A 26,761-nucleotide genomic window follows, 5' to 3' on the forward strand; every position below is an offset into this window, starting at 1 on the left:
TAAAAAATTGTTCAAAATGAGCGATGAGAACAAGAATCCTGTTTTTCATTAATGCATGAATAATAATAATCTAATATATAATATATATCAAAGAGGACATTTTTCTGCATTTAGTACTTTTACTTTTAATACTTTGAGTATATTTTCCTAACCATACTTTCAAACTTTTCTTTAAGTAACATTTTCAATGCAGGACTCATACTTTTATTTCCACAGTGTGGTAAAAGTACTTTTGCTTAAGCAAAGGATCTGAACTGGCTGTCAGTGAGGATCATCACCTGTGTCTGTAGTTCCTCTCTATGTAGCGGTTCAGCTTCTTTCACTTCATTGTTTTGGTTTTACTGCCCGCAACTTAACTGTACACTACCTGCTCAACAGCATACAACAAAAAGATGGCATTAGCAGCAAACTAGTGAACACAGTGGAGCATTCAGCAGCTGAGCAGCCAGATATTGTTCTCAAGAGTTGACAGAACAAAAACTAAAAGGAGAGTGAATATTGTATTTACATTCAGCAATTGAAACCAAACTCAAAATTAATGCTAATGTTACTATCACCCAGATGTTTAAATGAGCCAATGTCACATTCATCCTATCAACTTTACATCATATATGGCGAAAACATGACAATAGTATGTGTACAACTTGTGTCTGCTGCCCTCAAGTGGCCAAATAAGGGATCTATGGTTGGTTTTAACAGTTAATTAAGATAAATGCACTTATATTTTGAATACATATCTGTATCCGCATTGTTTATTTTCTGTCATATTCAATTGTTTCACAATCCTATCTGAAAATACTTCTACTGACTGACCAGTTTAAGGAGGCAGCAAAAAAGCTGGTCATGAGATGAAGACTGGCTTCCAAGAATCCCAGAAAAGAATGACCTTTTTATTGAGATGCTGGCTGATAAATGTCTAACTTTGAAACTTGTGTCACAAAAAACTTTATGGCTAGCATGACGGTGGAGCTTAAGTGCGAGCTTATGGCCCTCCATGGTTATTGTTGCTGAGAACAGAGACAGCACTGTGAATGAGGAAGCGGGGAGAATTGAGATGGCTGAGAGGCTGATTTCTCATGAGGCTCAAAACATTCAGTGAGCGCTCATCAAAGAACTGGTGACCTTAAAGAGAAAGTCGAAAAGCCTCCATTCTTCAGAAGAACTTGATGCTCGACAACTACATCAAACTGTACAGAGAATATATGTTAATGTCACTGATGACTAACTTAAATAAATAAAAAAGCTTCACATACATTAGTGCTGTTTTATTAAGCACAATACATGTACGATGGTCAACTGCTTGTAAAAAGAATCAATAAAACTGTTTGAAGTTCACACAGTTGCAGATTTGACCTTTATCTGAACAAATCACACCAGAAGACATTCAATAGCAGCAAATTGTTATTTACAATGACAAATACAATTAAACATTGTATTGCACATGCAAAATGAGTTAGTGCGTTGATAAAGGCAACATCTTCATGCATTTGTGTGCAAAACATTTCAAATTCAAAGCATTCAAATTCCACATTTAGGGGATTTTTGTTTTTAATTCCAATGTTACAAAATGATCAGTCCCGGCATCGCATGACACTTTTAACTGTGTGTGTGTGTGTGTGTGTGTGTGTGTGTGTGTGTGTGTGTGTGTGTGTGTGTGTGTGTGTGTGTGTGTGTGTGTGTGTGTGTTAGGGTTAGAGCAGCTGCACTAAGGTCCTCCTGGATCACAGAAGCAGTATTCAGTAATATTTAGTAACTTCCAGCATCAACGTCGAAGAGGAACTTATGACATCTGTACGCTCAACAAATATTATTATTATTATAATAAATACTGTACAAAGAAGATGGTTCCATTTTAGCATTGAAACCAACTCTCAACAGCCTGTGAAACCTTTACACAAACAATCGGCTATATAATGGATTTAACTGCTTTTTATTCAAGTTGCTGGTGGTTTCCACAGCTCCTCAGTGGGTGGTGTTGGGTGGGGCTGTTGGCAAGCTTGCAAAGCTGGGAATGATGTTCACTTGTCAATGTTTATAACAGCCACGCACTCATAATATAACATGTTTCCCTTTCTTTTGTGTGCTATCGCTACTAGAAGGAAACACATATAGGCCTACTGTGAGGCCGGTAGACACACAAATCATAGAGCATTTACTTACTAACAACAAGCTTAGAACGTGTATGTAATTCTACATTGCATAGAACAAAAGATTAATAGGAATATTTATATCAACATTTATATGTTTGCTCTATCACACTTTTCAAACAGGATCAAGGGAAGTTTTGATATATTGTGTTTGAATATCAGTGACAAATTAGGTTGTTAACAACTCTTGGATTGCAGCCCTAAACATCATGGTAAAATGATGCAAACATATTCTGTAATGTCATTCATCAAACTATATATATATATATATATATATATATATATATATATATATATATATATATGCTGGGTTATATTTAAGTGCAAAAACATTAAGGCACATCAACCTAAAATGAGTTTTACATGCTGACTTTACATTTTAAGCTAGCATGTGAAGAATAGTTTGTTCAAACCTCACTGAGTAAAAACCTTTCAGATCAGAGTTCACTGCATTCCACTGGCAAGAACAAAAGTATTTCCCATTGGATTGTTTTTCAAAATAAAAGTGTAGTTTAGCCAATTAACAGATCACACACATCTGTAATTAGTCTAAGTGCACAATGTATTATTCCTCTATCCTTTTTCCATATCCCAACCTATTAAATGACATGCCCTCAAGTGTACATGTACAGTTGTTACACTTTGAGAAGTAAGCGCACAATATTTGCTTTTTCATTGCTGCTTCAAAAAATAATTAATGTAAACAAATAGCCAACTAATAATGTGACCTCTTTATCTTGGCAGGAACATCAGCTATCAGTTAGTATCAATAGTTCACACCAAACCAAACAGTTTCTCTGTCAACCTCAGTCATGTGAATCCTCTAATTGACTTCCTGTCAATTCATTTCCTCTTTGAAATTACTTGTTGTGGTGGAAAGTGACGAAGTACATTTACTCAAATACTGTACAGTACAGTTTTGAGGACGGGTGCTTGTACTTACCTTGATTATTTCCATTAGTAGGGACTGTCACAGGGACACACACTACTGCCAGTCACTTTGAAGGAGACAGACACAGACTTCCTCATATGTTCGTCTCTTTTTGTTTTACACAATAATAATAACAGTAACTTTCGTAAAAATAACAATATTTATTTTCTTCATATGGTATTAATTACATAACTGATAATGTTTAGAGAAGAAATAAGTTAAGATTTTGCTATAATGGTTGTTTCTTACAGTAGTTGGTAGGATGAGGGTAAAGTCATTTTTTGCCGTTTATTTTATTTTTGAATCCCTGTCCTTGGAAGAGCCTTTTTAAATAACTAATATTTTTTTCATTAGAAAGTTAAAAATATATTTTTTTTATAAAAGTACAATCCATTGTTTTGCGGAAGCTACACGTTTGTGTGAACTGTAAGTGTATGGCCAGAATTTCGATCATCTTTTACTTTGAAAACGTGGATCGGAAGTGTCATTCTAGTTGTGTGTGAGTATCTCTGTCATACCCCAGTATCAGCCCGGAGCTCTCTCGGACTGGACCGGTCGTGATGGTGCGGGCTGCGGTGCTGCTGCTCGGACTGGTAGCCTCGTGCCGGGCACAGGTCGCTCCCCCCACGGTGAACATCAGCCTGGACGAAGATCCAGAGGAGCGGTGGACGCCTCTGACCCAAGTCTTCGACGTAGACTTCCTGAAGAAAGCTGCCGCAGAGATCATTGAGTAAGTTTTACAGAGCCTCCTTTTAGCAAACCATGTTGTTAAATATTACGAAAACTACATTTGAAGTAATATTTTACAGTTTTTATTTGTTGTAAAGTACTTATTCTGATGTAATGCTAGCGTTACGTTTATCAGGTGTTGCAGAAGTTCGACATTAGTTATGATCATAGACTGGTTATGAGTACTGCATAGCTAATGTAGTTATTCATAAATAGACTATTGAAATATTATATATTTGGTGACTAACGTATGGTTTCACTTTACATAACACTTTGCATTATCAGTGATGGTAAACAAAGAGGAGGCTGAACTGATCATAAATCAGTTCAGCTGATTATAAAGCTGAAAAACCTATGGCCTACTTTACTATATGCCCTTTTCCAGTTCACCAGCTTTAAGTTGAACTTTACTTTTTTATTTTTTATTTAGGAGTTACCATGACCCGCATGGGTTGTTTGGAAATCCGTGTACCTTCAGATCTTTCTCAGACCAGGAAATGTTCAATGTTTTTGCTTTTTACCTTACTTACTAAATGATCTATTGAGCATTGGCCTCGTTCAGGAGAAAAATGTGCATTACTGCCTTCTGCTGGAATTCTCATAATCTCCTAATCTAACTAAAGGAAAAACTAGAAATAAATTCAAAGTTATTCCACACCCCCATTCCGTCCTCTAATAAAACTAGTCAACTTAATATTAACACATTATGCAAGCCTTGAATCAGCACAAAACTAACTTCTCGGTTAATGAGCACTGCTATTGTGTGTATCTTCCAGTATTGGTGCTGACGCAAACATCCTTTCTTCTTTTGTTGTCAGCACAACAGTCCCAAAATGGGTGCATCTTGCAGTTACACCTATCGTGACGGCCTTGGAGAAGTACGTTCCTCAGCCTTATGCGGGAGAGATCCGCGGCTTGGCCTCACAAATGGGAGGAAACATTTCAGATGTCATCATTCTGAACTTTGCCTATGAAATATCTGCGTATGTATGATTTTATATTGTAACTAAACGTTTATAATACTAGACAGCGAGCATCTGGTGGCCAGGGTTTGCCACGGAGCCCGGTCGGGCACAGGCCGAAGAAGCTACGTGGTGCCTCCCATCCTTCCATCCTGTGGGCCCACCACTCACAGGAAGAACCGCTGGGGTCGGGTGCGCTGTCACACGGGTGGCAGTGATGGTCAGGGACCTCGACGGACCAGACCTGGGCAGCGGAGGCTGGCTCTGGGGACTTGGAAAGTCACCTCTCTGTGGGGGAAGGAGCCGGAACTAGTGCGGGAGGTGGAGCACTACCAGTTGGCTCTGGTGGAGCTTACCTCTACGCACAGTCTTGGCTCTGGAACCGTACTCCTGAGTGGACGATGTTCAAAACCTCTATTGCTGAAGCTGCGGTGAGGATCTGTGGTCTCAAGGTCTTAGGTGCCTCAAGGGGCGGTAACCCTCGAACACCGAGGTGGACCCCGATGGTCAGGGAAGCCGTTAGACTGAAGAAGGAGTCCTTCTGAGTTAGGTTATCCGGGAAGACTCTGGAAACAATTGCAGGGTTCCAACGGACCAGAGGCAAAGCAGCGGGTGTGGTAAAAGTTTGGAGATGCTATGGAGAAGGACTTTCGGTCGGTACCAAGGTGCTTCTGGAAAACCGTCCGGAACCTCAGGAGGGGGAAGCGGGGAACCATCCAAGCTGTGTACAGCAAGGGTGGGACCCTGCTGACTTCGACTGAGAAGGTTATCGGGCGGTGGAAGGAGCACTTCCGACTAACATGCCCTCTATGGTAGAGGCAGAGCTGGAAGCTGGGACCATCATCAATTTCCCTGTTGGAAGTCACTGAGGTAGTCAAACAACTCCACAGTGGCAAAGCCGCAGGGGTTGATGAGATCCGTCCAGAAATGCTGAAGGCTTTGGGTGTTGAGGGGCTGTCTTGGTTGACATGCCTCGTCAACATTGCGTGGAAGTCTGGGCAACTGTCTATGTGTGTACCATAGCAACTGCAAAGGCACTGCAGTGCCTAGGGGCTGGCAGACCGGGGTGGTGGTTCCCCTATTCAACAAGGGGGACCAGAGAGTGTGTGCCAACTACAGGGCTATCACACTTCTCAGCCTTCCTGATAAAGTCTACTCCAAGGTGCTGGAAAGGAGGGTTTGGCTAATAGTCGAACCGCTGATTGAAGAGGAAAAATGCGGATATCGTCCGTGACCAACTCTTCACACTTGCAAGGATCCTGGTATGACCAGGTCCCCCGGGTGATACTGTGGGAGGTGCTGCGGGAGTATGGGGTGAGGGGGTCACTTCTGAGGGCCATCCAATCCCTGTACAACCAAAGCGAGAGTTGTGTCCGGATACTCGGCAGTAAGGACTCGTTCCCAGTGAATGTGAACTTTCATGGGCGTAGTCGTGGAGGAGAGGGGTTGCAGTTTGGTGGCCTGAGGGTCTCATCGCTGCTCTTTGCAGATGATGTGGTCCTGATGGCGTCATCGGTCTGTGACCTTCAGCAGTCACTGGATCGGTTCGCAGCCGTTTGGATGAGGATCAGCACCTCAAAATCTGAGGCCATGGCTCTCAGCAGGAAACCGGTGGATTGCCTACTCCGGGTAGGGAATGAGCCCTTACCCCAAGTGAAGGAGTTCAAGTACCTCGAGGTCTTGTTTGCGAGTGAGGGCACGATGGAGTGAGAGATTGGCCAGAGAATTGGAGCAGCGGGGGCGGTATTGCATTCGCTTTACCGCACCGATGTGACGAAAAGAGTGCTGAGCCAGAAGGCAAAGCTCTCGATCTTCTGGGTGATCTCCGTTCCTACCCCCACCTATGGTCATGAAGGCTGGGTCATGACCGAAAGAACGAGATCACGGGTACAAGTGGCCGAAATGGGTTTTCTGGCTGGCGTCTCCCTTAGAGACAGGGTGAGAAGCTCAGCCACCTGTGAGAGAGTCAGAGTAGAGCCACTGCTCCTTTGCGTTGAAAGGAGCCAGTTGAGGTGGTTTGGGCATCTAGTAAGGATGCCACCTGGCCGCCTCCCTAGAGAGGTGTTCTAGGCACGTCCAGCTGGGAAGAGACCCCGGGGAAGACCCAGGACTCGATGGAGAGATTATATCTCCTCACTGGCCTGGGAACGCCTCGGGATCCTCCAGTCGGAGCTGGCGGATGTGGCCCAGAGAAGGGAAGTTTGGGGTTCCTTACTGGAGCTGCTGCCCCCGCGACCCGAGCCCGGATAAGCGGTAGACGATGGATGGATGTTTATAATAGAAACATGTGTAAAATGCAGAGGCACACAGTGACTAACAAGTCTGAGGATTAAGGTGAACGACATCTCATGCACGCAACTTTATGCAATCCTTAGATTTTGCACTAGCATCGTAGCTCAGGACACAAATGGGCACGTGTACCACGGCAGGAACCTTGATTATCCACATCCTGTTCTGAGGAATCTGACTATCAACGTACAGTTCCTCAAGAATGGACAGGTACAGCATGTTTCATAGAATCCTCAATGTATATATCCAGAAACAGTCAGTACATTCTAGCAGAATAAAAGTTATTTCATAACAGATACAATCCTGTAGTTGTTTAGTTGTTTGTTTATTCATTCAGGTGGTGTACCGTGGAACATCATTTGCTGGCTACATAGGCCTGTGGACGGGACAGAGTCCAAACAAGTTTACCGTCTCTGGTGACCAGCGAGGTAAGAACACTAGAGCTGCAACTAACAGTTATTTTCATTATCGATAAACCTGCCAATTACATTCTAGATAAATCGATTAATAGTTTGATCTATAAAATGACAGAAAATAGTGAACAAAGTCCATCCGAGTTTCTCAAAGTCCAAGGTCATGTCTTTAAATGTTCAGTTTTGTCAGTCCAAAACCCAAAGATATTCGCAGGAAATCTCCACCTGTGTGAGCATTTTATGCCATTATTGCTTGGAAAATTACTTAAATAATTAATGGATTGGATTATTTTTATATGTTGATCGATAAGTCGACTAATCATTGAAGCTCTAAAGACCCAACTTGTTCTCAGCGGTCATGTTTGTCCCGAAATGTTGCAAATCAGATTTTATGGTTCCTTTTTGTTTGTCATGTCTGTATATGTGTGTTTGTGGTCATCAGGCAGTGAACACTGGTGGAACTGGTGGAAGAATGTGGTGTCTGCTTTCCTCTTTCGGAGATCCCCAGTCAGCTGGCTGGTGAGGGAGGTGAGTGTATAGCAGAAGTTAGCACAATGAGGATGTTTTTACTGTACGAGGAAGTGAAACCTTGACTGGTTGTGTTACCAACAGACGCTGGAGGAAGCAGAGAACTTTCAGGATGCAGTAATGCGTCTCTCCAAGATCCCCATCATCACCGGGGTGTATTTCATCGTGGGTGGGGTGCGAGCAGGCGAAGGGGTCGTCATCACCAGAGACCGAGCGGGCCCCGCTGATATCTGGCCTCTGAATCCCCTCAATGGAGGGTAGGCTGGCAAAATAAAGTATCTGAGGAGAAATCTGGCGTTTCAAGGTGTGTGTTGAGTGTTATTGCACAAGAGTGTGTTCCTGTTTCAGATGGTACAGAGTGGAGACGAACTTTGACCACTGGCTCCCCCCCCCAGCCGGGGATCATCGAAGGTGAGTCATCTCACATGAGGAATTCTTCCACAATATTGTTGCTGTTACTGGTGTTATTCTGTTGTTATTTGTCATTTCTGTAGAGACACAGCCAACAAAGCACTAAATGCTACTGGCCAAGATCACATCAACATGGAGACACTTTATCAGGCAAGCATGGACTAATAAATCAATACTTCAGGGGACCAAAGTACACAGGATACTGAAACTACACTGCACATTTTGAAAGTCACAGACAATAAATGGATTTCTAACTAGTCTTGCTCGACAGGTTCTGTCGCTGTATCCAGTGTGTAATAGGTAAGGACAACGTTGTTCATTATGCTCTCAGTTTTGTTTCAAGGAATCACATGTTCATGTTGCTGAGATGGGGCAGCTGTGTGCATACTAGTTCCTGTTCCCTTTGGCCCACCTCAGCAATAATGTCAATAGGCCTTTGTTTGACACCATACATAGCAAGTAGCAGGTAGAACAGCTGAGTTTCAGTGAAGGTTTAACATTTTGAGTAGGGCTGAACCATATATCGTTTCTTTATCGTCAAAGACTGCGATACTACACTTAGAGATGTTTTGAGTTAGTTGAAATTTCAGAACGAGTAGAAAACTGCACTTTGAAATGTAACTGTTGGTTTTTTATTGGTGCTTGTTTTCAGTTCAACAAAAATAATGTTGCTAATAATTCTTAAAAATATTTTTATCAGCAAGCAAATCAGAAGTACACTGAAAGAAACAGAAAGGCAGAACTGAGAACACTTTAATATCTGTTTATTAATCACAAGTAATATTGCCATATTCAACAAACAAAAAATCCCATACTTTCCTCATATCGTGCAGCCGTAATTTTGAGTACACAATCAGAATCAGAAATCCCTTATTAGTCCCACGACGGTGAAATTTACCGTGTTACAGCGAAAGAACAAGAAAGTAAAGTGGCAAGTACACAATTAAATAGAATAAAATACAGTAACAATAGTGTAAGTACAAAGTCGTTGATAAAAAATTGTAAGAGTGAATATTGCACATGAGTGATAATTGCAGAAGTTATAAAAAGTGCACATGGCATTGATAATTGCACAACAGTGATGGAATAGACCAGTTATTATTGCTTCTAGGCAACATACCTATTTTTGGCCTTTTACATTCACACAATACATCCCCAGGTATAATGCAATACTTTTAATAAGAGGCAGGACCATAAGGAACCAATTGCAGTGTTAAATTGTCACATGAGTCTCTGGGGGCCATGCTGAAGACTTTTTTTGCAGTCTGTTGCACAAGGATCAGCTCAGCCATTTCTCTGCACAAAAATGGTCTGAAAACGTCATTTCCTTTTTCAATCTGGAAAAAGATATATTCACAATAATAGATGAGTAAAGCTTAATTTATAATAGTTTAATGTACTTTATTTGCTAATTAAGTAATGGAAACTTGCTAAAATGCAAATGTTGCCTAAAGGCAACACCGTACCATTAAGGTAAATTGGATAAATGATGGATTTAACTCTAGTGAACGCGTGGCTCCTGTACCGCAGGGACTGCAAGACTTTGGCATCCTGAAGAAAAAAGTGTACAGTTTGCTGAAATTCAAAGCTGAAGTTGCAAGTTACCTTTGCAACGAGAGGAAAGTCTTGAAGAAGAGGGTTGACCATCACAGAATGTTGTGACCTGGATGAGAAGAAGGGCAGAGTGCCTCTTTGTCAGGTCAACCCTGACCTTTGGCATCTGTGGGTGGGGAAAAAGGGCCGGTGCAAGTACCCTGTTTGTAAGGGTATAGGGAAAGTGCAGTGTTCAAAGTGTGTCACTTATCTATACTTCACTGCTGAGAAGAACTGCTTCATGAATTTCCATAAGCAGTGAGATAGTTAGATATAATATGCTTAAACTCTCGACCCATTCATTCCAATGGGTGGTTCCACAATGGTACAATGCTGCCTGCAGGCAACATTCAGACCTGTAATCTTGTTCAAATATTAAAAATAACTATTTTCATATTTTAAGTGGCATGCATTTTAATCTGTTGAGGCTATTTAGTATTATCCATGTGTTTTTAAATAAATGTTGTTCAAATTTGAAACAATAACACTCTTTTTTCATTACTTACCATTATGGTACGGTGTAGCCTCAAGGCTACGTACCCCAAATAAGACCCCCCCAAAATTATTTATTGGAAATTTCTTTAGATTATGTCTATTTGGTCTATTCTATGACAGAAAAACACTCCAAACTTTTTTTTCCAAACTGGCATCACCATGCGTACCATAAGGAACCTTTATGCAGCTTGTTTTAATACTTTATGCATTGCATGGCTTTTAATAGTCTAGTGACTCCTATGTTCATAATCCCCAGAATTACTGTTTACACAACAATAATGAGTGCAGCAGCCCCTGAGAAGTACAACACACTTGTCAGGCCACAGGTAATAACATATTTTACAACTACATCTTAAAAACATTTTGTTTGCATAATGTATAATAATAATAAGCAATGAATGGGGATATGTCACTGAAAATAAGACACATCTCTCTCAATCTCTTTCAAGGGCTGCCCACCAAACTGACAGGCCTTGAGCAGATGTTTGCTGCGGAGTGTCCCATCGTGTTTTAACTTCACAACATGGTTGCATGCAGATTCATGATCATGTGGGGATTGTAAATGAATGGGATTAGAAGGGAATGGGACTCTTTGTAGAGTGACAATGCTTTTCTGCCTCTAATAAAAGTGAAAAATTGTAATAGAACCATATGTACCTGCAATGTCAAGCTTAATACATGTTTAGTTACTTTATTAATTGCGATCATCTGGAGTCAGCTGAAGAAGAGTTGAGGGACACTGAAACACAAGTTTCTACTCAAGTACAGGACTAAAATGAACAAGGATGGAAAAGCCCTTCTCTGTACCTGGAACGCCAGGACATGCTTACAAGTGCTATGCTAATTGTGCCTATTCCGTTTTGTGCCTCTCAGGTAAACCACTTCTCTGGTTTAGCTTATAGTAGTTGTTATTCTTCTATCGTGGTTCACATTTTCCTCTTTGTTTAAATCATTCAGATCTGACTCCGATTTGTGTATTTGTTTAACTAATTCACTTGAGTAGGACCACCATATGCACTGGCTATGTATATGCTAACAGGCCACTGTCTTTGTAGAGTTCTACTGTATGTACTAACACGTAACATAATACTTAAGACTCACAGAACTCAATAAACACAGGACTGAATAAAACAAGACTAAATAAAATTCAATGAAAAGGCAAACTAAAAAGGTGGGTCTTGAGTTGGTCCTTAATTTGAACTCTACCGCCCTCAGGTCTTCTGGGAGGCTGTTCCACAGTCGCAGGCCGTAGTGATAGAAACCTGCCTCACCATGGCTCTTTGTTTTAAACCTAATAATGGCAGATTGGATACAGGTGTGTAGTTATTAAGATTTGAGGCATCTACATTGTTTTGCTTGGGAAGGGGTTTCACCATGGCAGTCTTTAAGACGGTTGGAAAAACAACCAACTGATGTACTGTGTATCTTCAATAAAAGAGTGATAAACAGTTTTAAAAAAAGATTTAGGAATGGGATCTAAAAATAAGCTGTTTTCAAAACCATTTACAGTAAAAAAAAATAAAAAAGACAAATAATCTGAGAATTAGAAGTTTAACAATTATTAATTTGTTTGATGACTACGAAGTGCACATATTTCCTTTGTTGAATAGCCTATGAATGCTTTTTCAGCATTTGATACAAAACCTGTTTATCAAGTGCATCATTATGGTGTATGATGATTGTCATGTTGTTTAATGTATCATAAATGGATGATATGTGACGGAGCTGGTATAATGATATTATTTTTCATGATGATTTTACATGTAGGCCTATGCATTTAAAAATGTAGGCTATGAACGAACACTAATATCTATTGGTTAATCACTGATTATTTTATGTTACACTGATAGATAAAAACCTCCAAAATCAATATGTACTGCTACACAAAACCAAAAACTTCTATATCGGTATCGGTTGTAAAAGTATTGGTTTTGGAAGTCAAAAAGACAGACTTCCAAAACCAATGGGGTACTGCCAACTATACACACATAATATATTCCTAATAAGTGTGTTACACTGATAGATAAAAACATCCAAAATGAATAAGGCATGCTGAACAATGAATACAAAACGGTCCTATTGGTTTTGGAAGTCAGAAAGGCCGACTTCCAAAACTAATGGGGTACTTCCACCTATACGCACAGTGTGTGTTCCTAATAAGTGTGTTACACTGATAGATAAAAACCTCCCAAAATAAATATGTACTGCTGCACAAAACATCTGTATTGGTATAAGACAGGGGTCACCAACCTTTTTGATACTGAGAGCTACTTCAAGGGTACTGAGTAATACGAAGGGCTACTTGTTTGATACAAACTTCCTGATAACATAGTTGTACGGTTCACCTTTAATGATAATATTATCATTAATAATATTTGTGAAGAGACTGTCTGATCACATGTTAATGTTAGTTATTCCTCACAATGATTATTAACAATGATTTACCATGGTAGGAAATGGATATATTTAAACATGCAACATTTTTTATTTATGCTCTCAATCTTGATATTTTAATAAATATTTTTGTATGAATGAGAACATTTGTAGCATTTTCTTCAAAATCACACCAGTTATATTTTAGTACAAGTATCACTTCTGTAAACAAATTAAGAAATTAACTGTCACATCTTCAGATCATATCCTGTTTGTACAAACCACTAACTTTGTAACATCGGAGAGAGAGGAGATGACATCGGAACCTTTCCTTCTCGTCTTTGAACAGTGTTTTCAATAACATCATTGACCCTTTCAAGACCTCTCCGTCTGAAAAGGCTTTCTTGTACTTTATTAAATAATGTGCAGCTCTAAATGAAGCTCCCGATGCTTTCTGTGACTTGTTGACCTGGTCTGGTGAAAAGAGATGCTGCTGCCCAAAGCTGCTTTAACTCTCGGCTTGTTCTGCCCGCAGTGCTGCAAGTGGTAGTTAATTAATTAGTTAGTTAGTTAGTTAGTTAGCATGGTAGCTTTGTGACACGTACCGAAGTGTCTCCACAATGTGCCGCTTTGCCGTCGCCCCGCAAATGAGACATACACACTTTTCTTTCACTTCTATTCCTCCTCCCAATCATTATGAAAATAGTTAGTTTTCTTTCGCTTCTCTGCCATGTTTAGTGTAAACAACGCAGCTCGCGCCCACCGTAGCTGCTCCCACTAGCTTGTCTCAGCGAGAAGGGAAATGGAGATTTAGCTTACAGGGTTAGAGTTCATATACATAAAACATTTTAGTTTTTTTAATTCTATATTCAATATTGTCATTTTAAAATAAAGAATAATTCAAGTGTTATTGATTTTATTTTAAACAGCAAAACAATTCAATACAATTTTAGACGGAACTACATTGTGACTAGTAGTCAGGTGGCTTAACGAATTTAAAGTTACTGACCGGACACAAGCACCAAATTTGTTATGAAGGTTTTCCTGGTCCTACTGATCAATTTTAACCTAGGAGCCCTTGTGAAATATTTTGGGGTTGCTCATAATTCATGAAAATCCAAAATTGCAAAAGTTTGGCTTGGAAGTGCTTGTAAATGTCTTATGTTTTACTGATTTATTATTTTAAAATGTTGCAAACATTTTAATATTGCTAGGATATAAAACTTATGTATATCTCTTATTTATTAGTTATAATTGAATATTTATTTATAATTACAACGTAATTGCCGAAAACTTACAGAATATTGTTTTATGTTTTCAGCTTCTAACATAATATTATGTGATGGAGATGGATTGGACGCGTTGTGTTATCTGTCAGAAAGTCACCACTGAGCCATTAAGGTGCCCATTATAGAGCCCTGGAACAAGTCAAGACAAGACAAATGCTTACACAAATTTGAGAACCTAGGCAAAACCCCATTATAAAGACTTTGTCAAAGATGTACTTGAAGACAGGACTCGTTCTATTAGTGACCCTATCAAAAATAAATAATCTGACCCTCTTCAAGAAGCCTCAAAGTACAATCAGCACAGGGGAAGAAAATCAAGGTGCTTCAAAACAACGTGGCACTTTTTGGCCAATTGTACATTTCCATGCAGAGCCGGGATAGTGATTTGAAGGAATTCTTTGCCCATGAAATACAATCCTTCCCACCTTCACTTTCTGATTTTGGCAAGCTACATTTGCCAAGTACAATGTTATGACTCTGGATTTGTGTTCCTGTTTTATTTTGTAGAGTTCACCTCCCTTGTGTCATGTCTTGTATTTACTTCCTGTCTTTGTGTGGTTTCCCGCCATCGTCAGCGTCTGCCCCGCCCCTGATTGTTTCCACCTGTTCCTACTCACCTCTTGTATAAATTGTCCTGTCTCCCCTTGTCTTGTGCCAGTTCGTCTGGTCATATCCATGTAAAAGCCTATGCCTGTACCAGCAATCCAAGAATTGTGTTTTTTCAGTCCTCCTAGTGAGTGCTTTGATTTAATATTCTGTTTTACTGAAGTAAAGTATTGTTTTTTTACACTTTACCTTCGTGCGTATGAGTCTTCCTTCCCTGTGTCTGAGGCGTAACATACAAAATCTGAACTGCTGAAATGTATTGAGCCTTTGGGGCAATCTGAGCAGTGGCGGGCTGTGCATTTCACACCTAGGCCTTCAGTGATGTCCTACACATTCCTACTTTAATTATTCCACCTCTTAATACCATCATTATGACGCCATGGCTCTAGAAACTATACATTTAGACAGAAACGCAGTATAACCGGGCGTTGCATCACCCTAACAACAGAGTTATATTAATATTTCCGAAACATTTAGTTGTAAATAGCATTCCCAGCAGTACAATGTGCAGTGCCTCTCGGAGGCTGTGAGCCGGGGGTACCGCTCGTAGTTAGTGATTTGAAAGTGGCAGACAAACCCTTTTCCCGGCTGTGATAGGCTTGCTAGCATCCAGGGTTGGCCGTTCTCTTCTCACGATGTCTATCTTTTCTTGAAAAGTTCGTCTTGAAAATGGCGTTGTAATTATATCTGCGACCAAATCGATCTCTTCTCCTCCTTCAGCCATTGTGGGTTGAAAAAAAAACAGCTTGTAGAAATCTAAATTAGCTCGTTCAAAGTTTACTAGCTCTGCCTCTCAATAGTGCGTATCCAATCAAAAGACGTGGACATGCTGACGTTATCGTACGCCTGCTAGCTGGCCCCGGTGTCGCCAACTCAAAATCTGATTGGTTAACGCCACAGTTTTGTCTCCGTTCACTTTAAGTAACAAGAGCCCGCACTGTTGATTCTGAAGGCCTAAGGGCAGATTTCGTGGACCCTGGCAACACATTATGGCTGAAATATGATTGGATAAAAGCTCTAACATAAAGGCCAGCCCTCCAAATCTCCATCTGAGGCTGGAAGCAGCGCAACCAAGAGGAAAGCTATGAAATGAAGAGAATAGACTATGGGGAATAATTGAATACATATTTGTGGAAAAAATATATCAAAATTAAATTTATATTCTGATGATGGCCCACCACTGATAGAATCTTATTATCAGGGATAATAAGGAGTAAATATCAGAGATAATTACGAAAGTCTCAAAAAGCTAGAAAAGGGGACTATATACAAAACTACAGCAGGGAGTAATTATTGCGGATGATTACTGAGAGTCTCAAAAAGCTAAAAAGGGGGACTATTATCAAAAACTACAGCAGGGATTGTATTATCGCGGATAATACGAAGTACTCATAGCATTATGCTGTGTTATCTGAGCTGTGATAATAACAAGGAGTCCCAAAGGACTAAATTGAATTCATAGACATGAAAAGCCAAGGCAGTAAGAAGATTTGTGACGACAAATCAGAATTTGTGGGAGATTTGAAGTACATGATAGGAAAAGATGTACGTAATGGAGAATATATGACGGCATGGAAAAATGTAGGATTTTGAAGGATGTTTGGATGCGAATGATTGAAATAAATTGGTTGTTATTGAGAAAAAAGAAAGTGAAGCATTAAGAGAAGAATGATTTAAAGTATTATTTAAAGATAAATAATTTGTATCTACAAGTAAGAGGTCATTTTGAATTAATGTATTTTGGTAGCAGACAGGAGTTTGTAGTCACAAAAGTGCAGAGGCCACAGGGCACAGCTGGAGATGCTGCAGCTTCTGCATGCATTTCTCCCCCTCCCTAGGAGAGGTGTGAAAACTCCCCCATCCAATAAACAAAATAACAGATTTACAACTCTCACACAAAGATCAAGCGATCCTTATCAGGACACACAATTCTGAAGACAGTCTGAGGGGAGAGAGAGTTTAACCAATTTAGGAGAAATGTTTAAGTTTAGAAGTATTGAATATCAATCTAGAGCAGGAGAAGTTAATAATGCCACAGTATATATATAATATATATAGGCAACACCCCACAGCAAGATGTAGGAATATTTGAGAGAAGCATAAAATAAGAGATAGATAAATAGATAGAGAGATACTTTATTAATCCCGAGGGAAATTTAGAGAGCGGCATTCTTAATTTTACTTCAGTAAAGAATCTGAATTCTTCCTCCACCACTGATGGGATGTGGTACTTGACATTGACTATGACAACTCCCACCTTTGGATCCATTATCCAATTGAAATGAAATCCTGTTACTGTTCTAGGTTGACTATATATGTGTTTGCCTTTCTTCTTTTACCAGTTTTGACTCTGATGGAGACACAGTAGTGTTAAAACGTTATTACACAGTTAAAGGCTGCAAATCTTTCAGTTTGCTCCAGTCTCACTTTTTCCTTTAGAAGTTTGCTTTCCTTGAGCTAAGAGGCACCAGATTAAATTCCGTGCTGCTGGAAGATGTGTGGAGAAATATGTCTCATCCTACAGTGAAGGTTAGTAAATGTCGAACAACACATACTTGTCCTCAACAAAGGGAAAGTGATTGTGTGCCGGATAGTTCCGCTTTCATTGCGCGCGCTCCCGTGAGGTACATGCACTTCTGAGCAGGAACGCAGGACCGGCAACACTTGTCTGTGGATCACGTGACAGCAGCGATCTACTTCCTGTGTAGACCTCTAGCCGATTTCACGTCCAGACGGCAGCAGAGACTGCGACTACCGTGTCACCCAAGATGCTGGCCCTCATAAACAGGCTGTTGGACTGGTTCAGGACCCTCTTTTGGAAAGAGGAGATGGAGCTTACATTGGTGGGACTTCAGTACTCTGGAAAAACCACATTCGTCAATGTGATTGCGGTAAGTAGCTAGCAAACGAGCACCGTCAGTGTGGGCCCAGACTACTACGTTACCTGGGAGAGGTTGTAGACGAAGGTGTCTTTGAATATGTTAAAAAATAAAGTTAATGTTATTGTTAAAAAAAATCCAGGGGCATGACAACTTGACTCGATAGTGTTTGTGCCATTAATATCACATATTGCTGTGGTACCGACAACCTTTCACTCAGTTGTTGTTTTGGCTAGCTAGAGTGACGAAGTTCTTGGCATGACTGTGCACCTACTTGTGAAACTTGTCATGTGAACGCAGTGCTTGTACTTGCTGCCGGTGTGTCAACATCAACGACATGTTGACAACACGGGCCATAACGTTGTAAACAGTCTGTCATGTCTACGTCCTCTTACGTTAGCTAGGGTCAATTGAAGCGGGTGAGGCCTGGAGCTATAATTGCCGCAGGTTGCCAGATATCTATAATGTATAACTAGATTTGCTTGGAATTTTCCATCGTATGCCAAGCCTTAATAACGTGTTTATACCTCCTCTCATAATAAATACTCCTCTGTTGTTAGGTCTAGGTTTATGGCACGTGTCATATAGCTAGCACTGTTAATGTTAAAACTGTGTATGATACTTTGTTTTGGTGTCTAGCTTGTTTAGCCCGCCACAGCCCTGGGTGGGTACGGGGTATATTCTGTAGTCCCGTGTTGCTTATGTCTGTGTTTGTAGCTGATGGACCATACTAGTCTTAGGAAGTCAAGTTGATGGCCACAGTACTGCAGTCGGGTTTTCTGTTGTGGTCATGTCAGGTGATGTGTGATTAGCTTTGAACAATGCTGCCTTCTCCTTCACATTTCAAGACTGTTGGCTTTGGCCCAGGCTTTATATAAGCCGTGCTACTAAAGCTATAAAAGTCATCTAGCATATTTGAATTTCTTTCAAATATTTTCCATCTAAGAAGGTCAGCTTTAGACTTGGGTGAGCCCACTTTATGGCCCGTTAAGCTTGTTGGATGTTTGTTTACAAAGCACTGGTTGGTTGCAAGAAGCTTGTATGCTGATGCCATCATCTTAACATGATTCATGGGGTAAAAGGAAAAGTGTTGAAATTCAGCTAGAGGTTTCAAGCAGCTAGAAATAACTCCTGTAATCAAATACTTTCTTGTGAAATGATTTACATCCTCTGGGCTTTTCATGGGACTCCAGAATAAGCATGCCGGTAGGTTTTTATTTTGCGTTACTGGTCCAGAGATGGTAGATATTAAATAGCACCAAGATGGAAAAGGGACTAATTATGCACGTGACTGTTTGTAATACCATTTCAACACTTAATATATCAGTTGCTATTTGCAGTACTCTCTAACATGCCATCTTTTGTATCACATGTTTCTTGTACAGTCAGGCCAGTTCAGTGAAGACATGATTCCCACAGTCGGTTTCAACATGCGGAAGGTCACTAAAGGCAATGTGACAATAAAGGTAGGTCAATGAGCAAAACTGTCCTGCTGGATGCTTCACTGATCAACTGAATTCTCTGTTACACAGCCTACAGCTGTATGGCCTGCACCCTCGAGCAGCAATGGTGCAATGATTGGTTCATAAAGGGAACAAAATGATGCAGAGGCGATTGGCTTATGACTGTATTTTTGATTCTGTGCTTTTTCACCGCAGATATGGGACATAGGGGGACAGCCACGCTTCAGAAGCATGTGGGAGCGCTACTGTAGAGGAGTCAATGCTATTGTGTAAGTTTGTGGACAAAGTACAGCAGGTGGCCTTTATGACCACACATTTAATATTTTGCTTCCTAAATTTGCTGGAAAACTGAATGGAAAGTATACATAATAATGCAATACAATGTTTATGCAATGTGTTTAGATTTAGCTTGGTATTCCTCCACATAATTGTACAACATTCATGTCGTCGTAAGAGTTTATATATTTGTTTTTCAATTTTGATTTAATGAAACCGGTATGAAATAGTTTTTTTTCTCCCTTGCAGTTACATGGTGGATGCAGCAGACCAAGAGAAGATAGAAGCTTCCAGAAACGAACTGCACAACCTTTTAGAAAAACCACAGCTACAAGGAATTCCCGTAAGACGACACTTGTCATGATGATACAGGCTCTGGTCACAAGAAGACATTAGCCTCCTAATTAGTAATCGCACAACTAATGGTTTGCAGTGACTCGGGCTTAATGACACACTAAGTGGTCGTTTGATCCCAAGCCAGGATTTTTTAATGAGTTCTCAATATCTAAGATGACAGGATAGTTGAGTTGACGGGGTTTGACGTGCTGAATCGATAGACTTCCAGCTGCTGTGACTTGACACCACGCACACAGTTAATTCTTTCCTAACAGTAAGGATTCTGTAAAGGGTGAAGCACATGGTTGAGGGAAATCCTTTTAGATTAGACTGAGATCATGCTGATATATTGCTGTGCTGGATATTGATAATTGATATTGATATTTTTCTTCTTGTTTCAGGTTCTAGTACTGGGAAACAAGCGAGACCTACCAAACGTACTTGATGAGAAGCAGCTCATTGAAAAAATGTGAGGCACTAAAGACTACAGAACTTTGTTGATAATCCTGCACAAATGTCAGGGCGTATTCATAACTAGTGCGTGATAAATCAGTGTCAGGAGTATTAGAGGTAACATATACATTACATAATGGTCCTACATTGCAACATCTTTTAAGTTGAGATTCAACAATTCAAGTGTTACTCTTTGTCTGTAGATGTACTGTATATAGAGTGTGACAATTCATGAAGTACTGACTAGCGTAGGACAGAACTAACCTGGAGCGTGTTGCAGATGAAAGGATATCTACACTGAGGGCGTACTGTCTGCAGTGGAAAATGATGTTATTGTCAAATACCAATCCTTTTACTGTATTCTACTGTTTGTCCCCACGTGAGCTGCTAATGTTGCAAAACGGCTCCCCTTCGCAACAGCCTACAATGACATTGAGTTTGGCAGAATACACAGATTTGCTAATATTCTACGCTAACAAATCTGCTATCTCTCCTCTCAGGTTTATTAGCAAAGCATAGTTGCCAAAACATTCAGGGACCAGCTTCATTTTGAGGCAGTTCTGATCAGCGTTGTCTCTGTTGAAAATGACAAATGTTTTTGATTTGAAGAAAAAAAAAAAGGATTTTGAAAAGACCTCACTTAAACACAACACTTTAATTTGTACTTAGAGGTTTCATGTTTCCCACTTTCCTTCATCAGGAATCTGTCCGCCATTCAGGATCGAGAGATCTGCTGCTATTCCGTCTCCTGCAAAGAAAAAGACAATATAGGTAAAGAGCGGAGCTGAGTGAAAATGATTCTACTGTATTTGTGGTCCTGCTGCTGTCATAAAAAAATATTAATACCCCCCCCCAGATATCACGCTGCAGTGGCTCATCCAGCATTCAAAGTCACGGCGAAGCTGAAAATGAAGCCCCCCCTCCCCAGTTGCAGGTCTGGCCTCAGCCCCCTAATGGCCATGGGACCTTGACAGCCATCCTTTCCACTGCCTCTGAAGTAATCCAGCTATCTGCTCACTACCTGCACCACCCAGTACACTACCATAGATGTGTAGCCACTGTACAGCACTACCGCCACCCCAACTGTCTGGAGTGTAGAAAAGTTGTTTCAGTGCTCTGCTAGAAGGTGGATTGTCCACACCCCCCATCATGCCTTATCGCCAGTCATTACGGACATGCTCTGTGTTTGAGTAAAAAAAAAAAAAAAAAATAGATATAGATATATAGATAGATATATATCGAGAGATATCGAGAGAGAGAGAGAGCGCTTCTGTTCCCTTGTGCTGTTCCCCAGCTTCACTCAGACGGACTTCCTCTAACCCCACATTTAAACATCCGTTCTGTTGCTCGTCAGCATTTGCTGTTTACATGACAAAGTTGTGATTGTAGTTTCTAACAGTTATTTGCCAAATACTGATGGTGGCTTGTGCTAATACCTTCGATTCCTGATGAAATCATCAGGTAGCCTGCAGTTTATTTGCTAGCGAATGAAAGTATCTATTTTATTAAGTGACTTAAGTCGAAGTTTACACATAACGTAAAGGTGAATAGAAGACTGAGTTGTTTTGGGTCAGCTGAGTTTCACAAGTGCCTTCGGCTAAGTGAGTGTTCCAATCAGACAGTTATTGCCCAATGCGACTTCTAACCCACTATTATAAATAAACACTTGGTACAGTCACGGCATAAATCCCTTGATTACACTTAAAACCACATTGCTACAATCATGTTATGTTTTGTAATATCATAAATGCATTATGATGTCTTGAGAAAAGACACTTCTGTACTAACTGAGGAATGAAGTGATGGTGCGGTGAATGAGAAAATGTTACATTTGCTTTGGTTTCTGGATCATTTGAATGTTTGTTTCACCTGTAGCCTTTTTTGTAGCTTGAAATGTGGGCTAACTTTTTCTTGCAGTTCTCAGGTTGTTAAAGGATTTTTTTGAAACAATGTTATTGTCTGAAAACCGTATGGGTGTGTCCAGGGATGTTTTATAATCCCTAGTCTGTTCGGGTTGGATAACAGAAAGCCAGTGTTAGTCATGATGACGGAGTTTACAGAGAACAGAAGGTTGGATGCTTGATGTCATTAATGCCCTGCCACGCCCTTTTCTGAATCCTGCTAAGCAGGCCAAGGACGACGGTCTCCTCTAAAAGCGATGTATTAATTGACCGTTTCCTTTCAGCGACAAGACAATGATTTCTCACAGGTTTGATTACTGTATATTAATCTGCGCCTTGCTTGGCAAGTGCATCATGATCAATTAATTATTTTGCTGTGTGTGAGTGTTGCTGGATCAGTTTGAGTTCTCCCTTCTGCTACGAGGCTTTATGCAGACCTACACGGCTTCTGCATTTTACTGTAATGTTTTCTACAAGTCCATCACACACGCTCTGTTACCTCACATGTTCTGCATCTGTCGCTGATCGTCGTAATCCTGAAGTGTTGATTGTTTGGACCACAGCAGCAGTGAGGGGCTGTAACTTTTGGGTGACCGTGTGGGTAATTTGGGAGAAAGCTTTGGTACCTGTGTAATAATATAGCCTATTTGCAATTTGTATGTGCATGTGCTGAACTTAATTCACATTCAATTGCAGACTTTGTAAATACGATTTAGCATTTTTATTACAACAAATGCTCCTGTAGGTGTCATGCATTCTTTCCCTGTGATGATTGCTAATAAATTAGTTTTTATTTTTAAGGATTACAAAGTGTGGCATCCAATTGATTTTTTATGTTCATGTTTTAGTTTGTCACCACTAAGTGGCAGCAGAGGACTTTGGGTGGTGTATTGTGAAAGGATGGGAGCTTTAAAGTCTCTACAAAGTCCGCAGTTTCACCTGAAGTTCTCTTTTGGTACATCATAGACCTGCTTTCCTCTTTGAGTTAACATTGTAGGGCGGTGTTTCAGTGCAGCTCTGGCAAATATCAATTTTTAAAAGAGTTTTAAAATGCAGTGAACTTGTGTAGGATGAACGATTCCAGCTCAGTGTTCAGCTATTGTCACTCTTACTTGAAATTCACGGCACCTTTACCCACAAAGCATTGAAGGAGGTGCTCATCAGGCAGCCGACCTGCACCCACAATTCCCTCGATAATCTCCATATGCAGGCGTAATTTAGTGCTACCTTTTTGTAGATGGATATGGTTTGATGTTTTCCATTACGCTATTGTCAGGGTTCCCACAGTCATTGAAAACCTGGAAAAGTTATTGAATTTCAAAATGTCATTTTTGAGGCCTGGAAAAGTTATTGAATTAGTCAAATAATTATGTTTTTTAAAAGTTTTAATTTGTGATTGTGTTTAATAAAATTAATTGTTCTAGTAATCCCCCGAGGATAAACGTCTACATCATGTAACTGCTTTTATAGCTACATCCTTATGTTGCTGCATTGTATTTCAGTATTGCATCCAGAAATGAGTGTATGATCAAATGCATTAAGAATACACACTATGATTCCACAATCAGTGTCATTTCACCACATGCTTTAACGCCAGTGCCACGCTGATATCACTGCTTGTAAAGCTTGTTTTTTAATAAAGCACAATGTACTGACTGCCTGTAGTTTGAAGTGAATATGAACATAACCAACTATTAGTGATTGAAAAAAGGTTGCTGTTTAATTTGCATACACTAATTAACATTTGGAGTAAAGTATACAGTTCTTTTTTGGTACTTTATTTTGGGTCATTGAAAAGTCATTGAAAAGATTGGAAATGAAGGGTTACATGAACATGTGTGGGAACTCTGTATTGTTACTTACAGATCCCATAATAGACAGTTAACACCTCCTCAGTGTTTCTTGGCAGAAAATGTGGCTATTATTCACAGAAATATAACACTGTGCGAAGCAGAATGTTAAGACGAGCGCAGGGCGTGTGTCACAAACTAGGGGGCAATAAAGCTAGCCGTGAGAGAGACGAGGTCTGTGCTGTTAAAGCAAGAACACCTTAATTAATTTCATTTCTTAAACCCAGTTTTTAATGAACAGCTGCTGCTATTCATTGTATACCAGGGCGGCGGTTAGAACGTGTGGACAGATCTAGGTGTTATCCCATGAAATCCATGGGTCAGTGCAGACTGTGTGTCCGCATGAGAACTTCATATTCATATGCATGTGTGTGGTTTTTACTTTTGCATCGGGATTAAGTAGTGGTTACAAGCCTGCTACAAGGATTTATGGGAGGAGGTCACGTAAAAGACCCAAAGGCGTGAAACTATTAATGTACTTACACTCCGTTGGCAATGGGCTTATTAGGTAATACACTTGTCACAACTCAGACATTTGCATTTCTTAAGTGTCCAAACGCGTTGGTCAGTCCTATGAATGACCATTCATCCCTCATGAAAGGGTTCATTAAGGGTAAATTGTGATCGTTTGAAGGACGCAGACGTTACGCCGAACACGCCAGACATATGGCCCTGTCACAGTTCCGTATGGCCCAAACATGTCGGCGTATATGAAAAGTAGCTCAAAATGAGTCCAAATACGTCCAACTTTCCCACAGCGGTGTTGTAGCTGACGTATACATAACAAATACATAACAAATTATTATACGCATGTCAAACATTGATAGCGTATCACTTACTTATTTAAAACGTATCACAGCGTCTGGCCAACGGAGCTGGAAAAGTGCCATCTGGTTCACGTCATGCTGATGCTGGAGAACGGCTAAAATGCTGAACGCTAGCTGTACTGTAGAAACACGTTTAATAAGTTACTCCGTCGTCAGGCATCATCTTAACATCGGGTAGGAATAGGGTATCCACTCGTTATCAATACATTGGCTGTAGGGTTCACAGTCAGCCGACGTAGCCTTTATCTAACGTACCTCTAACATAGTCACGTAGGTATTCACGTATGTCTAACGTAACTTATATGTAACGTCTGCATATCTTATGAAGCACACGTCGGGTACATCCAGTAATTTTGAACATGCTCAAAACATCAGCGTTCAACAACGCACCCCAGCGTAACACAGTGAGCTCTTAACGAACACTAATTATACCTTACCTTATATCAACGTACACCAGCGTGTTTCCCATATTTTGTATACGCCATATTTTTGTATACGTTATGCATTCGTTGGGTATTCGTCTGATACATTTTGTATTAGGAAGTGATGCGCTATCAACAGATTAGACATGCGTATCTGTAAATGTTCACTTTTCCGATCCGATGAAAAGTTGGACGTATTTGAATTTTCGTATGCGCCGGCATACGTTTCTGTCATACGGATATGTGTGACAGGGCCTTCACTTAATTAATATTGAACCTTTGAGGAAACAATTGTTTGTCATCACAAGTATCCAGAAGTGGACAAACTACTCAGACCTTTTATTTAAGTAAAAGCAGGAATACCACAGTGTAAAACTACTGTTACAGGTAAAAGTCCTGCACTAAAAACTTAACTTAATTAAAAGTACAAAAGTATTAGCATCAAAATTTACTTAATGGACCAAAAGTAAAGTAACTCAATACGCAGAATAGTATATATTACATTACTGGATTATAGTTATTGATGGATTAATGTGTTCATCATTTTAATGTTGCAGCTGGTAAGGGATCAGTAAAGTTGATTTTAACCTATAATAATACACAATCAATTATTTGTTTGTATTATTAATCTGTGTCTTAAAGTAACTAAACGTATCAAATAAATGTAATGGAGAAAAATATATAGTATTTGTCTCTGTGGAGTAAAAGTATAAAGTAGGAAATGGAAGTACTTTAAAATTGTACGTACTTGAGTAAATGTACTAACATGTAGTTACTGTCTATATTCCTGCCTGTCTAATGCACACACACGGTTCATGATTGAAGCTGCTGTCACTTACATAGTCTGGTTCCCTCATGTCTTTCCAGCAAACAGCCCTGGAAAGTCTCACACAACAGTCAGTGTGGGAAGCCTGAGCTTTACTTTGGCTCAATCGTCTGTAACAAGCAAACACGTCACACCTAGTTTTTTTATAATCATTTCTTTTACACAGCCTGGGCAGACATTTGCACGGGAGAGATCACCGTGTAATCTGTGCAAGTCATCAGCCCTATAGGTCACTATGTCGCTCAGTCCACAAACATTTCCTCAACCTTTGGCGGCCATAGTTTTCGCTCTCCAAGTGTGTGTGTGTGTGTGTGTGTGTGTGTGCGCGCGTGTGAATGCATGCACACGTGGATGCATGCTTGTACGTGGTAGCAGCTATTACAAATATGTGCTTGTTACAGTAAGAAGAGGTTAATTGTCTGTCCAATCAAAGATGCTTTGATCCCGTATGGTTATGTGTGTGTTGTGTGTGTGCATCTGAGTTTAATTAGCATGCACACTGGACGTATGAGTAACTACTGTACTATTCCTATCAAGGCTGAAGCATCTCCATTGTCTTCCTCCTCGCTCTTATTCCCTGCCAACATAAACTGTTTTATATCCTACAGACAAACCTGTAATAGTATTTAGTCCACTTTCCAGCATTTAGTCTTCAAGATCATAATGTTTATGATATACAGCATTTACAGCGAACCCACAGAGCATCTCACTAAATCCTCAAGCTGTGAGCATGTGGTTCTCTCAAGGTGAAGGTTATTTCAT

At 40.2% G+C, this 26,761-nt stretch overlaps 2 protein-coding genes across 2 annotated transcripts; both read left to right on the plus strand.

Moving 5' to 3' along the window:
• Positions 1–3,323: 3,323 nt before the first annotated feature.
• LOC115008787 (N-acylethanolamine-hydrolyzing acid amidase-like) lies at positions 3,324–12,038 on the plus strand. The gene is made up of 11 exons (XM_029432615.1): positions 3,324–3,808; positions 4,626–4,790; positions 7,145–7,268; positions 7,396–7,486; positions 7,914–7,999; positions 8,084–8,256; positions 8,348–8,410; positions 8,494–8,560; positions 8,682–8,710; positions 10,755–10,824; positions 10,948–12,038. The coding sequence occupies exons 1-11, from the start codon at positions 3,639–3,641 to the stop codon at positions 10,963–10,965; spliced, it is 1,056 nt and encodes a 351-aa protein (XP_029288475.1). The 5' UTR covers positions 3,324–3,638; the 3' UTR covers positions 10,966–12,038.
• A 5,412-nt stretch (positions 12,039–17,450) lies between these two features.
• Positions 17,451–22,878, plus strand: LOC115008539 (ADP-ribosylation factor-like protein 8B). Its single transcript, XM_029432215.1, has 7 exons — positions 17,451–17,657; positions 19,031–19,111; positions 19,304–19,377; positions 19,634–19,727; positions 20,122–20,189; positions 20,874–20,944; positions 21,030–22,878. Exons 1-7 carry the CDS (start codon positions 17,535–17,537, stop codon positions 21,077–21,079), a joined length of 561 nt encoding a protein of 186 aa, XP_029288075.1. The 5' UTR covers positions 17,451–17,534; the 3' UTR covers positions 21,080–22,878.
• The last annotated feature ends 3,883 nt before the right edge of the window (positions 22,879–26,761 follow it).

The sequence above is a fragment of the Cottoperca gobio genome, chromosome 5, assembly GCF_900634415.1.
Source record: "Cottoperca gobio chromosome 5, fCotGob3.1, whole genome shotgun sequence".
Classification (NCBI taxonomy): Eukaryota; Metazoa; Chordata; class Actinopteri; order Perciformes; family Bovichtidae; genus Cottoperca; species Cottoperca gobio.

Bases quoted from the DNA above. Each gene is read 5' to 3' on its own strand.
- LOC115008539 (XM_029432215.1), top strand. From the start codon at position 17,535: ATGCTGGCCCTCATAAACAGGCTGTTGGACTGGTTCAGGACCCTCTTT. The intron at 17,658-19,030 runs GTAAGTAGCTAG...TTTCTTGTACAG, and splicing joins CATTCGTCAATGTGATTGCG to TCAGGCCAGTTCAGTGAAGA. The intron at 20,945-21,029 runs GTAAAGAGCGGA...ACCCCCCCCCAG, and splicing joins CAAAGAAAAAGACAATATAG to ATATCACGCTGCAGTGGCTC.
- LOC115008787 (XM_029432615.1), top strand. From the start codon at position 3,639: ATGGTGCGGGCTGCGGTGCTGCTGCTCGGACTGGTAGCCTCGTGCCGG. The intron at 3,809-4,625 runs GTAAGTTTTACA...TTTTGTTGTCAG, and splicing joins GCTGCCGCAGAGATCATTGA to CACAACAGTCCCAAAATGGG. The intron at 8,411-8,493 runs GTGAGTCATCTC...TCATTTCTGTAG, and splicing joins CCAGCCGGGGATCATCGAAG to AGACACAGCCAACAAAGCAC.